At 40.4% G+C, this 16975-nt stretch overlaps 1 protein-coding gene across 1 annotated transcript in view; it reads left to right on the top strand.

Moving 5' to 3' along the window:
- Positions 1-16975, top strand: part of sult4a1 (sulfotransferase family 4A, member 1) — a 35824-nt gene that overhangs the window by 6562 nt on the left and 12287 nt on the right. The window contains exons 2-3 of the mRNA XM_059976565.1: positions 12032-12162; positions 15417-15497. Of these exons, the coding sequence (XP_059832548.1) occupies positions 12032-12162; positions 15417-15497 (212 nt within the window). The remainder of the gene's footprint in view (positions 1-12031; positions 12163-15416; positions 15498-16975) is intronic.

The following is a 16975-nucleotide window of genomic DNA, read 5'->3' as shown; positions in this document are numbered from 1 at the left end:
TACCCTTCTCATTGGGACAAAATGAGCTAAGCCACAGTTGTTTTTGAAATGCAACTGTAACAGCAGTGTAAATGCCACTCTTTTGACATTCTCTAGTAAGTTTGACCAATAGAGCTTCCTTGTTGGATTTTAACCTTGTGGACCTTTCTCCACGATCAAATTGCCTCAATTTGATACATTTTTTTTACCACTCTTGGATATGAAGTCTAGACTATACTTTGTCACATGATGTACCATTATCAGCAAAAGTTCCTTAGCAAGAAACCATTTAATAAGAGAGAGGAAATTGTATAACTTTATAGATTCTAATCTTGACTTACATAATATCCTTCTTTAGATCTGTCACAAGTCATCAGATCATTTTGTTGAAATCATTGTAACTTAAAAGTTAGGATAATATTAACATAGTCTACCTTATAAAATAGTTTGATCTTAGATTATCAATTCATCATAATGACTGACTTATTAATTGGGATAGCCTTGACATGTACAGTAGGTATGTTGTATCTGTTAGGCTATTAGAAATGTTTTAAACTCCGAATATTGTACATCCCAGGTTTTAGAGTAGCATCCATTATCATATTTGATTCTTATAACACTTTAATCTCCTGTGTGAGTAAAGGGACTTTTTTTTCTCATAGAAGGCAATATAGCTGAGATTGTTAATTAAGGCAGCTATGGCCAGAAAGGATGTTCATCTGTAAAAAGTATAAAATTAGGATTTAATATTGGAACTTCTGTTGATGAATAAATAAACTGATAAACACTTTCAGGGGTGAGAGAAAATTGCTGAGGAGATTAGATGTAGGAGGAGTTGATTTGAATGTCCAGTGTTAATGTTTTAACATGGAGTTTCATTCATCTTAATTTAATTCAGAACAACAGAATTACGAACAGGCTTTAACAATTTTGCTTTTTAGATTTGTTTTACTTCAAAGGATTGAAATTTGCCTGCACTATTTTCAATAATTCTATTATAAGTTGTAAAAGTAAATGGATGAAATTAGTGCATGTGAATGGAATATGAATGCATTGCTAAGTAGCAGACACAAAAACTCCATCTGCAGATCCCCTGTTCTCTGTATTTGAGTGTAAAAAAATTGGAATGTTTTGATAAATAGCAAAGCAAATAAGTTTATGGGCCAAGCTATTGAACATAAGAATAAATTTAATTACATTTTCCTTTAAACATCTCAGCTTCTATATTAACAAAGTATTTAAGAATTACATTTATGGTGAGAAATGTTTGTGCTAGATTATAGTCCACAAAATTTGTCGGTCATGGATGTTACACTGATTGGAGAGAAATGCACGTTCAAATTAAAAGATCCTGGAATAAAGTATTATGGTCGCCACAGAGATTAATAAATGCTTATCAGTTAGTTTTTGAAAACTCACTTTTTATTTGCCTATTGCATAAAGAACTACCAGATATAAATATATAGATCTTTGCATGTTTTTTACCTGTTGAAAGTGACATTTTATAATAATTAAAAATAAGCAAAATTAATTGATTTGGAGTCCTTGCATCATTTGGAGAGAAATGGGGATGTGTTTAAAATGAAGCAGGTTACTTATGCACAACAGCTAAATATGCATCTCAAGACAAAATCCATTTATTCATGTTCTTTTGTGTTCTTTGCCTGATACGGTCCATAAGATGCAGTCCATGATAGATCTACCTAGAAGAATACTTGTATATGAAGTGAACTTGTATGTCACGTTATTGCTTTTATGTAGCACATACAAAATGCTGAAGGCACTCAGCAGGTCAGGGAGCATTTATGAGGGGAATAAACAGTTGATGTTTCAGGCTGAGATCCTTCTTCAGAGCTGGTTGTTTATTCCTCTCCATAGATGCTACCTGACCTGCTGCGTTCCTCCAGCATTTTGTTTGTGTTCCTTAAGATTTCCAGCAAATGCAGATTCTCCTGTGATAATGTTTTTAAGTAAAATTTTATTAAAATCACCTGTACAAGATGCAATGAAAGCTTTGTTTTGCATGCCGTCCATACAGAAAATTCCAAAACAGCAATACATTGAGCTAGTACAAAGGGAAAGACAATAACAGAATACAGAATATGGTATTATGGTTACTGTTACTAGAAAGTGCAGTGCAGGTAGACACACAAGGTACAAGGGAGTATGACAAGGCACATTGAGAGATCCAAGGGTTCATCTTCATCATACAAGAGGTCCATTCAGGAGTCTTAAAGCAGCAAGATAGAAGCTGTCCTTGAGCCTTGTGGTGCACATTTTCAAGCTTTGTATCTTCTGCCCAAAGGAAGGTATGGAAGAAAATATGACCAGCATGGAAGAGGTCTTTAATTATTTTGCCTACTTTCCCGAGGCAGCAGAAATGCAGACTAGAGGACGGGCTGATTTTCACAATGGACTGAGCTATGCACGCAACTCTATAATTCCATCCTGTCTTGGGCAGAGCATTTGCTTTCTATGTTGGATATTTTCTATGGTATGGCTATAAAATTTGTTGAGGGCCAATAATGAGTAGCCAAATTTACGTAGCTTTCAGAAGAAGAAGAGGTACTTGTGTGTTTTTTTTTGGTCATTGCATCTATGGGGTAGGACTGGTCAAGCTACAGCTGATATTTACACCCGGGAACATGAAGCTTTCAATCATTTCCACCGCAGTGCCATTGATGTTGGCAGTGGCATGTACCCTACTCTGCTTCCTGAAGCCAATGTCCAGCTTTTTGTATTGCTGGCATTGAAGGAAAGGTTGTTTCCTTGACACCATCCACTGGGCTCTTGATCTCCTTCTCATACTTGGTCTTGTTGTTCGAGGTGGGGCCTACAATGAGGGTCTTATCTGCAATCATAGGTGGAGCGATAGAGCCAGAGCTGAATCTGGCCACACCGTTGTGAGTATATAAGGAGTGGCGTAAGGGCCTGAGAACAGTCCTGTGGGGCACCAGTGTTGTGGATAATCAAGGTGGAGGTATTGATGCTTATCCTTCTGGATTGTGTTCTGTGGATCAAGAGGTCAAGAAGCCATTTGTAAGGTAATATAATTCACATTAAAAAGCTGAACCTAGTTTTCATTTAGGATGGAATATAAAGCAGTATTAGAATTTGTATTAGTTTATTATTGTCACATGTACAAAGGTAAGTGAAAAGCTTGTCTTGCATACTCTTTGTACAGATCAATTCATTACACAGTGCTTTGAGATATCACAAGGGTAAACAGTAACAGCATGCAGAATAAAGTGCAACAGCTACAGAGAATGTGTGGTGCAGGTAGACAATAAGATACAGGGTCATAATGAGGAGGATTGTGAGGTTAAGAGTCCACTTTATCATAGTAGGGAATCATTCAGTAGTCTTATAACAATGGGTTAGAGACTTCCTTGAGATTGGTGGTATGTGTTTTCAGGCTTGTGTGTCTTCTGTCTGGGAAGAAGAAAGAATGTCCAGGGTGAGTGGGGTCTTTGAAAATGCTGGCCGTTTTACTGAAGAGGTAAGAAGTTTAGACAGAGTCCATGGTCACCATTTTAGTACTAAGCTCTCTATTTCTCTTCGTACTCATCGTTCGTTGCGACTTGGCCCCTACAGTGGTATCAGCTGCAAATTTGTAGATGGAGTTAGAGAAGAATCTAGCTATGTAGTTACGGTGTACAGGGAGTGGACTGGCGGGCTGGGGGCACAACCTTGTGAAACACCAGTGTTGAGGATAATCATTGTGGAGGAGTTGCTGCCTATTCTTAATGATTGCAGCCCATTAGTCAAGGATTCAGTTGCTAATAGAGGTGTTGAGGCCCATGATTAGGAGTTTCGAGATGAGTTTGCTTGAGGTTACTTATTGAAGGAACTATAGTCAATAATCAGTAGTCTAACATGGGTGTATTACTGTCCAGATGCTCCAAAGATGAGTGTAGGACCAGGGAAGGGGCCTCTTCGGTAGACCTGTTTGAGTAGTAGATGGATTTGCAGTGGGTCGAGATCGTCTGGCGGGCAGGAATTAACTTGTGTTATGACCAGACTCTTGAGGCCCTTCATGATGAGAATGTGAGAGCCACTGGGCAGTAGTTGTGAACACACTTTACTTTGTTTTTGTTAGGTACTGAAATGACAGTGGTCTTCTGAAAGCAGGTGGGAACCTTAGTTTGACAGATTTAAAATATCTTGAATACTTCTGCCAGCTGATCTAAGGATGCCATGCAATGCCAGATGCTATTTGTGGGTTCACTCTCTGGAAGACTATCTTACATTTGCAATGGTGACAATGGATTCAGGTGTGTTAGAGGCTGTCGGGGGAGTGGTGACATACCAATCCCTTCTGTTCAAAATGTGTACAAAATGCATTAATCCCATCAGGAAAGGTTGTGCTGTTGTCGAGGATGCGGCCTGGCTTTGTTTTGTAGTCAGTTATAGCATGTAAGCCCTGCCAGAACTGATTTTTGCTCTGGGACTCGATTTTAGACTGCCTTTGTCTCTTGGCATCCATTATAGCTTTATGGAGGTCATATCTTGATTTCTTAAGAATGTCAGGGTCACTTGAATGCTGCAGTCCAGGACTTCAGTAGGGAGTGGACCTCCTGGTTCATCCATGGTTTCCGATTTGGGAATACCCAGACTATTCCCTTTGGTACACGGTCCTTAACACTCTTGCTGATAAAGTCCATGTTGGTAGTGACATACTCATCTAGGCTGGCAGCTGAGTCTTTCAACAAACTTAAAGCAGTCATGTAGGAGCTGATCTGTTCCCTCAGACCAACACAGTATGATGTTCTATAGTGGATCTTCCTGTTTTAGCTACTGTTTGTTTGCAGCAAGAGGGAGCACAGCCTGTTGGTCTGAATTACCATCGTATGGACAGGGTGTCCATATTTTGATTGTATAGCAATGCTTGGGTCTGAATAAAGGCAACAGCATTAAACTGGAAGAACAAATGAAAGTGCAGAAATACTTGGGACTTTTAGTTCATTGCCCTGGAAAGTTCATCAGTGTTCCTGTCCCAGATTCCACAAATGTCTACCACAACATTATCTAGATTGTGGCTTTGTAGAAGGTAATGTGGTGATGAACATTTCTGGGATGTGTGACAAATATCTGAATTCTAATTAACAAATTACATACATTTATGTCTTTTGAGTTTTTTGTATACAATCTACTCAATTTTATTGATACAAATTATTTTGGAGATAAAAATTAGTTCTTTGTTTTAATTTGCTTGATTGGAAATACTGCATGGTTTGTTGTTTAGCATGTGAAACATGCATGCCTCCACTGTTTTTTTTTTAACTTGTTTCCTTTGGCAAATGTGAACTTTTTGGCCCATTCTGTGGATAAGAGTGTAATAGCTTGCATTGCGCTTCAAAGTTCAAACTCTGAAAATGCAATGCTGTTTCAAAGTTTCAAAGTAAATTTATTATTGAAATGCAAATAGGTCACCATATACTACCCTGAGATTTATTTAGTTTGCAGGCTAAATTACTGAAAATCAAATCTTGCTCAGTCTCAAATTAACAGAGGTTTAGCCATACCTAAACAGTTGCAAGTCACTAACATAGAAAATGGATATCATTGTTATTAATGACGATGTTTCGTTCTTCTTTGTCAAAGTTTCTCATGCATCTTGTCCTTGCATTAGTATGGAATTTTCGTATAGGTTGGCACAATAACAGTGTTTCTTTCATTGTCACATGCATTGTAATTTGTCAAGGAGAATGGTTTATTTTTTTTTGTTAGAATGAACACTGCTTCAGGATTCTTGCAAAAACAAGGCTGATGGTTCAGAATCATCTTCCACTGGTGTACTGGTTGTAAAAATGCTGCTGGAAGAACTATATCTTGTGTACTATTTGCAGAACGAGGGGAAGAATACTTTCCATATTGTACTACATATTTATTCCATACCAAATTAATTTAAAAATATTGAATACATTTCTGCTTATTACTCGTGAATATATTTTTACTATTGAATTGTTCCTTTTCACCCTGTTTATAAAAACAGTATTGGTTGGTTCTGTGATGTGAGTTAATGCTTTAGTCTAATTGAACTACTGCAGTAAAACAATCCTCCTGATTTTATACATGATTTAATAGACCTGTTCAAAATTCCATTTTCTGCTGAAAGCGCTGTTTGGGAAAATGTCTTGTGCTCACAATATCAGTTCAGTTCAAGGGCACATTTATGGAATGCATAGACACAGGGGTAATAGATTATGCCAATTACATTATCTGTGTAGATTGTGGTGGGGGGGTGTATATTAGTCCTCGCTCTTAACATGGAATAATAATTAAGGCCAGGCACATAAGATTTTTTAGATCAGATATAACACGGTTTCTCAGGATAATACTTGCCACCTCTAACATGTCCCACCACCCTGCAGCTAGTTTTGTTCTTTCTTTAGTGCAAAGACTTCAGCTGTTGCAGTGTCCCAAAGGCATTTCTGGCTGTTCAGTATTAGACAGTGAATATTGGCAAGAAACTTGATCAACTTTTCTATCAGCTGTGACAAGAAGTGATGTTAGAGCTGAACAGGATTTGTCCTTTCACCAGTGTACTACAGCAGAGGTCACTGGGGAAACATTGTGAGTACAGTCGGCCCTCCTTATCTACGGGCGATTGGTTCCGGGACCCCCCCCCCCCATGGATACCAAAAAATGCGGATGCTCAAGTTCCTTATTTAACCTGTCTAAGTGCAGCAGTCTTTAGGACCCAGCAGAACCTCAGACCTTATTTAACCTGTTTCAGTGCGGTGGACTTTAGGACCCGGTGCAGCTCTGAATCTGCACTGTTTCTATTTACGAAAATAATCACGATTAAAAATAAAGTGGAAGTAATAAAATGATCGGAAAGAGGTGAAACGCTATCGGTCATTGGAAAAGTGTTAGGCTACAGTTGGTCAACGATCGGAACAATTTTAATGGAGCACGTGAAGGGCCCTGCCTCGATGAAAGCTACAATTATTACTAAGCAACACAATGGTTTAATTATTGAAATACATACATTTCTTAAGTGTTTTATATGCATAGAAAGGTAAAATATATACTATATACAAAGACAAGCATTTGACTGACGCTAAATAATACCGGATGTACCTGTTCCAACTTCAAATCCGACTTAAAGATGGACACAGGAACGGTACTCATTCATAATCCGGGGACTGCCTGTATTTCTAAATCATTTCTAGATTACTTATAATATCTCATACAATGTAAATGCTATGTAAATAGTTTTTATACTGTATTGTTTAGGGAATAATGACAAGAAAAAGTAGTCTATACATGCTCAAACAACGAGTGCTGGAGAGAGAACTTCTGGGTTTTCCCGATCCGCGGTTGGTTGAATCCACGCATGTGGAATCCATGGATAAGGAGGGCCGACTGTATGGTTCATTTTCATTCCCCTATCTCAGACTTACCAAGGAGATGAAAACCCTGCCCATCTTCACTGTTTCCATTGAATGTAGCTCTAGAAAATAGATGTTTCTGGCTTACAGAGAATTGAGCTTATAGATAGTTCTCAGAAATGGAACCAATATATAACCCAGGGAATGCCTGTATTTAAAATAATCCTCTATAGAGTGGTAATGAGATGAATGTACATTGGTGAACAGTGAGTTATTGGATCTCCAGAGGTATATAATCAAGGATTAAATTTTGTGGTTTTTAAATCAATTGTGGCTTACCCTAAATGATAACATAATACATAGTATACATTATACATCACATCAGTTTTCTTTATATAGTATTAATAAGTTAAATCTGGAGTGCCAATGTTCGGATTTGTAATGTTTTTGGAAGTGATAAGGTTCAGGTTATTTCACTGTTAGCTCAGTTAAAGAGCAAATATCTGGTCTGCTTTGTTAAGTGTGTGCATATTAAGACTCATAGTGCTCAATCACCTTTTGAAAAATGGCATCATGCAAGAGATTTCCAAAATAAATATGATTCATTGATATTTGATGAGCAAAAGAAGAAATTATTGTGATTTGAGGTTTATCATCTTGTGGCAGGGAGGTTGGCATGAGCTAATATACTACTTATTTGGATAGGAAGAGAAATTGAACAATTAAACAGATCAATGAGCCAGAAAATGACAAAAATTGAAATTGGCAGATCTATTTTGTAATTTGGTGAAAATGATAACTTCTGTATTTGTTTGTTGTAATTGGAGTGGAGCTTGTGAACAACTCAGGGTTTGTTTTGGAAACTTGCCTTTAGACTTAGATTATGAGGGGAAAAAAGGAAGGATCATTGGAAATAATTAGCAATTGAGTCAAAAGATGGGATTGGAAGAAATTAGACAAGCTCGAGTAACAGAGAAGTGGTGTGTGAATGGATAGGCAGAAGAGAAGAATACATATATCAGAGGAGTCAAGAGTGTGACATAAGATGGCTTTCAATGAGGTAAATTAGAACAAGCCTAAGGATACTACTGTGGGAAGGGCAGGAATTTTATCATTGATCCAGGAAGTCAGTGTTTCTGTATTTAAGATCTATAATTGAGAAGTATTCATTATAATATACAATACAGATCTAATTATGCACAATAGCTTGAAGATGTCTAATGCCTAATGATTTACTTAGGCAAGAGAATTTGTTAGTAACGTGGTTTCTATTGGCTTTCCCAATTTCAAACCTGAGGCTGTTTCTTGGCATTGTCATTCATAAGTTCATCATATTGAGTAGGAAGAGGTTAATCTTTAACACTGATCTGAGTACTGTTGAAGCTGTATAATAGAAGTGAGTATTGAGGGAAAAAAACACTTCGCCATTTTGAATTTTCTGTAAAACTTTATTTTAGGGACAAGTGTCTCACTACATAACACCCCAGATTCCTTCTGTTAACTACAATAAACACATTAGAAATGTGAGGGAATGCAAATGTTCTGCAACATTGAAGAAGTTCAACATCATCCAGCACAAAGTAGACTGGTTGATAGCCCATCCACCGGCATAAATATTCGTCTGCAACCATAGGCATATAGACCATTTACAAAATGCACTGCAGTTTCTAAACTGGACTATGCCTCTCAATCTTGCATTCATATCCTCAGTTCCAGTGAAGGGTTTGTTTCTGTTTCCACAGATCCTGTCTGATCCTCTTTTTCTGTTTGTATATCAGATTTCCAAAGTCCGCATTTTTTTATTTTCAATCTATATTTTGAATGTTGAAAGGGTTGGACGGAGTAGATGTGGAAAGGCTGTTTCCCTTGTTGGGTGAGTCCAGGACAAGAGGCCACAGTCTTAGAATTAGAGGGTACCCATTTAAAACAGAGATGAGAAATTTTTTTAGCCAGAGGGTCGTGGAATTATGGAATTCATTGCCACATACAGCTATGGAGGCCCGATCATTGAGAGTGTTTAAGGAGGAGATTGATAGGTATCTAATTAGTCAGGGTATCAAGGGATATTGGGAAAAAGCCAGACATTGGAACTAGATGGGAGAATAGATTAGCTCAAGGTGGAGTGGCGGAGCAGACTCAATGGGCCAAATGGCCTACTTTTGCTCCTTTGTATTGTGATCTTATGTCCTCTTCTATAACTCAAGTTGAGGTTGTTTGTTGAGAATGTGTGGTCCTATCAGCATGAATTTATGTTCGGGCAATAGCAACTATCTGCTTTGATGTAATTATCTGGTTATTTTTGTGACAAGCTTGTATCTTTTATTAATGACATTTAGGCAGTGAACTGATTCATAAAGCAGATACCAGTAGGGACTGAAACCATTGGTGTCTGTGTCAAACATCAGCAGAGCCCAGGTGACCCTCTTTGTAATCTTCCGTACTGTTTTTCCCTCTTTATGTTGGCTTGCATGGGTTAATATTACCAAATAAATTCTTGAAAATCCTAATGTAGTGCTTCAAGTCGAGGTGTCTAAATTTCACGGTGCAAAATGTTCTCTTAGTATAATGAAAAAATACATTACTCTAAACGGAACTTCAATTCTTTTATTGTGAAATCTATCATTGTGCTAATACTGGAGTTATGTACCCCTTCCACCATCAGTTTTCATTTTTCTGTTGGAGGGTTGGATAACCATTGAATCATGCTTTTATTCGTTCTGAGAGTTGGCCAATTTATCACTTTGCCGTTAAAGTATAATAGGTGTCAATGGTGGTTTGGAAAATGAGACATTTGTGCAGCTTCCTGATGTTATTAAAATCCAAGTCTCTGACTCTTTAGAAGAGTTGGAGGTGGTGGGGGAACTGAAGTAGTAAATTCTATCAATGCAGTACCCTTTTTATTTCTTAAGATTTCCATTGATTTTCCAGCTCCCCACGACAACCACCTATTCCAAGATGGCTGGAGTCTTTGAGTCGTACTGAATTTACATCCTTTTGAAGTTTCTTTTACCTGTAATTACAAATGGGATCTTTATCAGTTATAGTTCTTGTTGATAATTTGGTGCTACTGTATCACTTGCGAGTGGGAGTGGTGAGCTGGGGGGGACTTTGGGGTTCTCATGTTTAATTGCCGCTCGTTCTTTGGGGTACTTCTCTGTTTTCATGGATGTTCTGCGAAGAAAGAGCATTTCAGGATGTGTATTGCGTACATTTCTCTGACATTAAATTGAACCTTTGAACATGGCGACATATCGTTCAAGTGGTTCCGTTTATTATCAGCGAATGTATACAGTATAAAACCCGAAGAACTTCTCTTCTCAGACGTCCATGAAAAACAGAACCCCAAAAGAATGAACACCAGAAAAACATTAGAACCCCGAAGATTCCTTTTGCCCCTTCCCCTACGCAAGCAGCAGCAACCTTCTCCCTCCCCCTGCTGCCCATTTCTGCAAAAAGCATCAGCGTCCACCATCCACCAAACAAAAGTAAAGCACCTGATCTGTAGTCAACAAAAGCTATTGTTTACCCAACAGTTTGACATGCCACAGGCACAGAGAGATATCACCCATTTTCACAGAGAAGGGGGAGACTGATAGTCGCTGATATGATATTATAGTTTGCCACGTTGCTTTTCCATACATCTATCGCAGCGAAATCCTCATCTACTTTGATAATAAATTTACTTTGAACTTTGAACTCATGACTGTGTGGCCAGACACAGCTCAAATGCTGTCTGTAAGTTGGCTGATAACACCACTTGTTGGCAGAATCTTAATGGTGATGAAGAGGGATTAAGGAGTAAGATAGATTGGGTGGTTGAGTGTGTTGCATCATCTACCTCGCACTCAATATCAGTAAGACAAAGAATTGTTTGTGGACACCAGTCCTCATTGAGAGGTCAGTGGTGGAGAGGGTGAGCAGTTTCAAGTTCCTGGTGTCAACATCTCAGGATTTGTCTTAAGTCCACACATCGATGTAATCACAAAGAAAGCACACCAGCGGTTCTACTTCATGAAGATTTTGAAGAGAATTGGTATGTTCCTAAAGACTTGCAAATTTCTACAGAAGAATGATGGAGAGCATTTTGACTGGTTATATCGCAACCTGATTTGGAGTCGCTAATGCATAGGATCACAAAAGGCTGCAGAGGGTTGTAGATTCAGCCAGTTCTGTAACTGCCCCCCCATTGTAGATGTCATCAAGAGGCAGTATCTCAGGAAGGTGGGATCGATCACCATCTGGGATGTGCCATCTTCTCGTTGCTTCTATTGGGGGAGGAGGTACTTAGGGCAGATTTCCTGATGGTTAATGAATGCATGAACACTATTTGTGTTTTGCACTATTTATTTCTTATGTAACTTAAGAATATTTTTATGTCAAGCTGTAACAAAAAACAATCATTATGTTTGTGATAATAAAGCTGATTCTGATGTGAAAGGCTTTGAGTAAACATCTGAATTTTTTTGTTTTTCTGTTTGTGTTTGCAGTTTCTCTGTTTCCCTATCCATACAGAATAACTAAATCAAAACAAAACACTGGATAGAATTAGTGAATGTTAGTGCAGTAATGTTAGTGAAGACCTTGGAATGGAACTCTCATTTGATGAAAGTTCTAGAGGGACATTAATGGGATATTTGAAGAAGGCTAATATCAGAATAACTAGAAATGAGATCATCTAAGAAATATTATGCTAATTTGGTATGTATTGTTGTCAGGGACCAGCCTTCTCCAGGAACTGGTATATTTGGTGAACCAGGATGCAGATCCAGATGAGATTGGAATAATGAACATTGATGAACAGTTACCAGTCCTAGAATATCCTCAGCCTGGTCTCGATATAATTAAGGTAAGTGTAATTCACTTGAACTTGTCCTGCAGTGAAATTCTGGGGCTAATACTGACCTCCAACCACAAATGTCTTACTATGTATTATTTTTGGTTTCTGCCAGTGGAGACTTGCCATTAATTTTAATAAAATTTGGAGGGAGATATCTCAATTATATCATATGATACCTTCATGTTAAAGGCAGTCATTCTTACCTCACCTGTTTGTACCAACAGTATAAAGAAATCCAAGTTGTGTAACCCTGGAGGAACCCAAAGTGAGGATCAACGTGCTGGTTATTGATAAATACCACTTGATAAGACGTTTGTTGACTTATTGTTTTGCTTGTGTCTAACCTGAACAGTGATCGTTAGAATTGGATCTTTCCTTTTTTTTGGACATGGCGTACATGGGCAGTTTTTGTGTGTTGTTTCTCAGTTGGAATACTGGTCAAGTGCCAGTATTATACTATATTATACTTACACACTACGATTAGGATGATTTCATGGCCGTTAACCTTCCCTTATCTACTGAACTGTGTCATTTGATCTCACAAAGTGATTTACATTGGCTGAACACAAGTTTCTTGGCGGGTAAACACAATGTCAGTAGTAAGAAAGCATGTTTAGTTTTTTAACGATAAGTTATCCGGACATTAGATTTGGATTTTGAAATGGATCCTCCAGATGATACTTCAAGCTAAAGATGCCTTTGGGTTTCACATTTGGTGCTGCACTGTCAGCAAGAACAAGTATATTCTTGGAGTGTTTTCCTTTCATTAGCTGCTAAATCCATCACTGCATGTGTCCGGAAATGGTGTTGTTCTGATGCTTTGCTCTGCTCTGGGTTTGATTAGTTCTGTGGATAACCTGCTGCTTTGGTTGTTTAGGATTTCTGTAGTTTTGTGTGGCAGCTTCACTGGGTTGGCATATAGACTGGCTATACAGCGGCACGCTCTTCTAAAATCCTCTCCAAACCAGAGTCAGCTCCTCAGTAGATGTGAGCCATTGAAGCAAGAAAGTGCTGGGCTGTGAGATTACAGATTGTGGTGAGGTACATTTCTGCAGCTGATTTTTGAGCAGTATGATCTGCCAAATCTAAGGCTACGTCCACACTAGACCGGATAATTTTGAAAACGCCAGTTTCACGTAAAAACAATAGGCGTCCACACCAGGTGTTTTTTGAAACTACCTCCGTCCATATTAAAACAGGTATTTGGGCGAATCTCCACTTACTGGGCATGCGCAGGATACATCTACAGAAAACAAGCAACGTGTTTGGGTGTGGAATCTCACTGTGAAAGACTTGGTGCGCATGTGTCCAGTTACAGATTAGAAAAACTTAAAAGGAAATTGCCAGTCGACGAACAGCTGTTGGTTCTCGTGCTGCAGGACTTAAAACTTAAAAAAAGAACAAATACTGGAGCGTATGGAGGCATCCGACAGGGAGTTCACGGACAGTATGACCCGGCTGACGATGAACATTGAAAAACTGACTAACTCTATTGCAGAGGGATTTGCAATGATGAGGAATGGGTGCCCCCCCCCCAATACTTTTCACTACCACAATACCAGCCTCACAGCCACTACAATAGCCACAGACGGACACACAGACCCCCAGGTGGCCCCACCAACATCTTTCCCACTCCCACAGAGGGGTCACCCTGGAAACATTTCCTACAGCCATTGTCACTTCACCAATGAAAGGGACGACAGCTGCAACTAAATGCACTAAGGCTAGTTACTGGGCAAAAGTGAAATTTTCTGTTATCTCACTTGTTTGCCTTTACTTTTGCCATGTCTTTGTGTATTATTTTGCTGTTTTTAACATGTGCAATAAAACAAGTTACTGGGCAAAAGTGATTTTATTTTTACCTGAGTAAAAGTGAAACTTACAATTTTCCTTTTTTGGCCTTAACATTTTCACGTCTAAGCCAAACACAAGTTACTACTTAAAAATGGCATTTTGGAAATAGTTACAGTTGCATCTGTTGAATGTTTGCACAAGCAATACATTAATAAAGCACCTTGTTAAATGTATAAAACATGTCTGCATCAGTGTTGTATTTCCATACAATGTTACATTAGGCTGTTACACATCTATAGTCAGAGAAGTACTTGCATAAATAGGTAAACCACCTTCATACAAGCAAGGACAGAAAACAAGGCAAAGTGAGTATACTTATTTATTCAGTAAGTTATGGGTCAAAGTATTTGGTGAGTATATTTCTAACTCTTCTGGCTTCAGTCTTGTTGCTGTCTGTTCTGAAATTGTTAGGTTGTGGGGGGTTGAAATTCTCTGTTCACACTGCAAAGCTGCAGTAACATTCTGCTCAGGGGCAGTCTCCTGACGCCGTCCGCCATTGTTGTTGTGGTGTTGGAGGTTGCGTTCAAGAGGACAATGATATGCCGCGCTGCTGCCACCATCTGTTCCGGCATGTTATGACAGCATTTTTAAAAAGCTTCCGTTACCCCGTATACACTACACCACCCAGTCAGCGTTTTCAGATTTACACACTCTAGAGAGCGTTTTAGAAAAGCTCTGTTTTTGGGGGAAGAAATCATCATTTCAGTGTGGACGGAGGGTCAAAACGAGGAGAAAAAGCTTCAGTTACGTATTTATCCGCTCTAGTGTGGATGTAGCCTAAATCAGCTCCATTGCATAATACAACTACCATGTGTTTGGTATAAAATCATAACTATTTACTTGAAGGTTTTGCAACACTGTCTGCTACCAGTCCGCTTGTGGACAAGAGCATCTTGTATTGACTGGCATGAAAGCGGTCAAGCAGTTCTTTTCTACCCATTGTAGTCATGTTACTACAGCGGTATCTGTCAGTCCCTTGCCAACTCAGAAAGTGGTGATGTATGTTGAAGGCCCCTGCCTTCAATACACTTTGTGTCTTTGCTATTGCCAGTGCTTCTCCCAAGCGGACTTTTAATATGGAAGGTTGCTGATCTTTCAACTGAGGTTGACCATCAGGTGATGATCAGTTGGTTTTGCAAAATTGAATGGTATCTTGGGCTATTTCAAAGAGCCTTTGGTTATCCACTCTGCATCATTTTTTACCTTTTCATTGATGTCTTTCATGCATAAATTTCCCTTATTTGTGATATTCTACAAGTAAGAGTAGCAAGGCTAAGCATGTGAAATAAGTTATTTATAGACGGTTCCTTGTGTTCATTCTGCCAGATCTACCTTGGATGAAGAAACAGAACAATAATAGTTCTTTACAAAGTAAGGTTTCTGCAAGCTAATTATGTTTTCATCTTTAGGAACTGACATCCCCTCGCCTCATTAAGAGTCACCTGCCATACCGTTTCCTACCTACAGATTTACACAATGGACAGTCAAAGGTAAAATATTATGAGTCATGTACTTTTTATTGATTATGCTCTTTGGAATCAGTTAACATTGACAGGTTTTCTCAAAAGTTATGTTACTATGTAGATTAAGTTCTTTAAAATCAGCTTTTCACATAGGAGTTTTTATTTAGAAATTATTTCTGAACTTCTCTTTAAAATTTTTTGGCTCTCCAGAGTACTACAGAATATTATGGACATGGATAAGGGAGCCCTTAATTAGCCCCTGCCGTTCAGCTGCAGTTGAAAGATATTATCTATTGGACTCTGAGCTGCCAGCAAGCTCTACTTTGTTTACTGAGATGCAGTCAACATTTCTCACTCTTCCTCCTACTTTCAAACACACGCACTCCTACACACACTCACACACTCACACACACACACACTCACACACTCACACACTCACACACTCACACTCACACACTCACACACTCACACACACTCACACCCTCCACTCTCTTCTCCTCCTCCCCCCACTCTCTCCTCCTCCCCCCACTCTCTCCTCCTCCCCCCACTCTCTCCTCCTCCCCCCACTCTCTCCTCCTCCCCCACTCTCTCCTCCTCCCCCCACTCTCTCCTCCTCCCCCCACTCTCTCCTCCTCCCCCCACTCCTCCTCCCCCCCCACTCACCTCCTCCCCCCACTCTCTCCTCCTCCCCCCACACTCTCCTCCTCCCCCCACTCTCTCCACCTCCCCCCACTCTCTCCTCCTCCCCCCACTCTCTCCTCCTCCCCCCACTCCTCCTCCCCCCCACTCTCCTCCTCCCCCCACTCTCTCCTCCTCCCCCCCACTCTCCTCCTCCCCCCACTCTCTCCTCCTCCCCCCACTCTCTCCTCCTCCCCCCACTCTCTCCTCCTCCCCCCACTCTCTCCTCCTCCCCCCACTCTCTCCTCCTCCCCCCACTCTCTCCTCCTCCCCCACTCTCTCCTCCTCCCCCCCACTCTCTCCTCCTCCCCCCACTCTCTCCTCCTCCCCCCCACTCTCTCCTCCACCCCCCACTCTCTCCTCCTCCCCCCACTCTCTCCTCCTCCCCCCCACTCTCTCCTCCTCCCCCCCACTCTCTCCTCCTCCCCCCACTCTCTCCTCCTCCCCCCACTCTCTCCTCCTCCCCCCACTCTCTCCTCCTCCCCCCACTCTCTCCTCCTCCCCCCACTCTCTCCTCCTCCCCCCACTCTCTCCTCCTCCCCCCACTCTCTCCACCTCCCCCCACTCTCTCCTCCTCCCCCCACTCTCCCTCCTCCCCCCACTCTCTCCTCCTCCCCCCACTCTCTCCTCCTCCCCCCACTCTCTCCTCCTCCCCCCCACTCTCTCCTCCTCCCCCCACTCTCTCCTCCTCCCCCCACTCTCTCCTCCTCCCCCCACTCTCTCCTCCTCCCCCCACTCTCTCCTCCTCCCCCCACTCTCTCCTCCTCCCCCCACTCTCTCCTCCTCCCCCCACTCTCTCCTCCTCCCCCACTCTCTCCTCCTCCCCC

The sequence above is a fragment of the Hypanus sabinus genome, chromosome 8 (assembly GCF_030144855.1).
Source record: "Hypanus sabinus isolate sHypSab1 chromosome 8, sHypSab1.hap1, whole genome shotgun sequence".
NCBI classification, from domain to species: Eukaryota; Metazoa; Chordata; class Chondrichthyes; order Myliobatiformes; family Dasyatidae; genus Hypanus; species Hypanus sabinus.
Note: the sequence above shows the minus strand (reverse complement) of the source record. Positions and strands in the feature narration are given on the sequence as shown.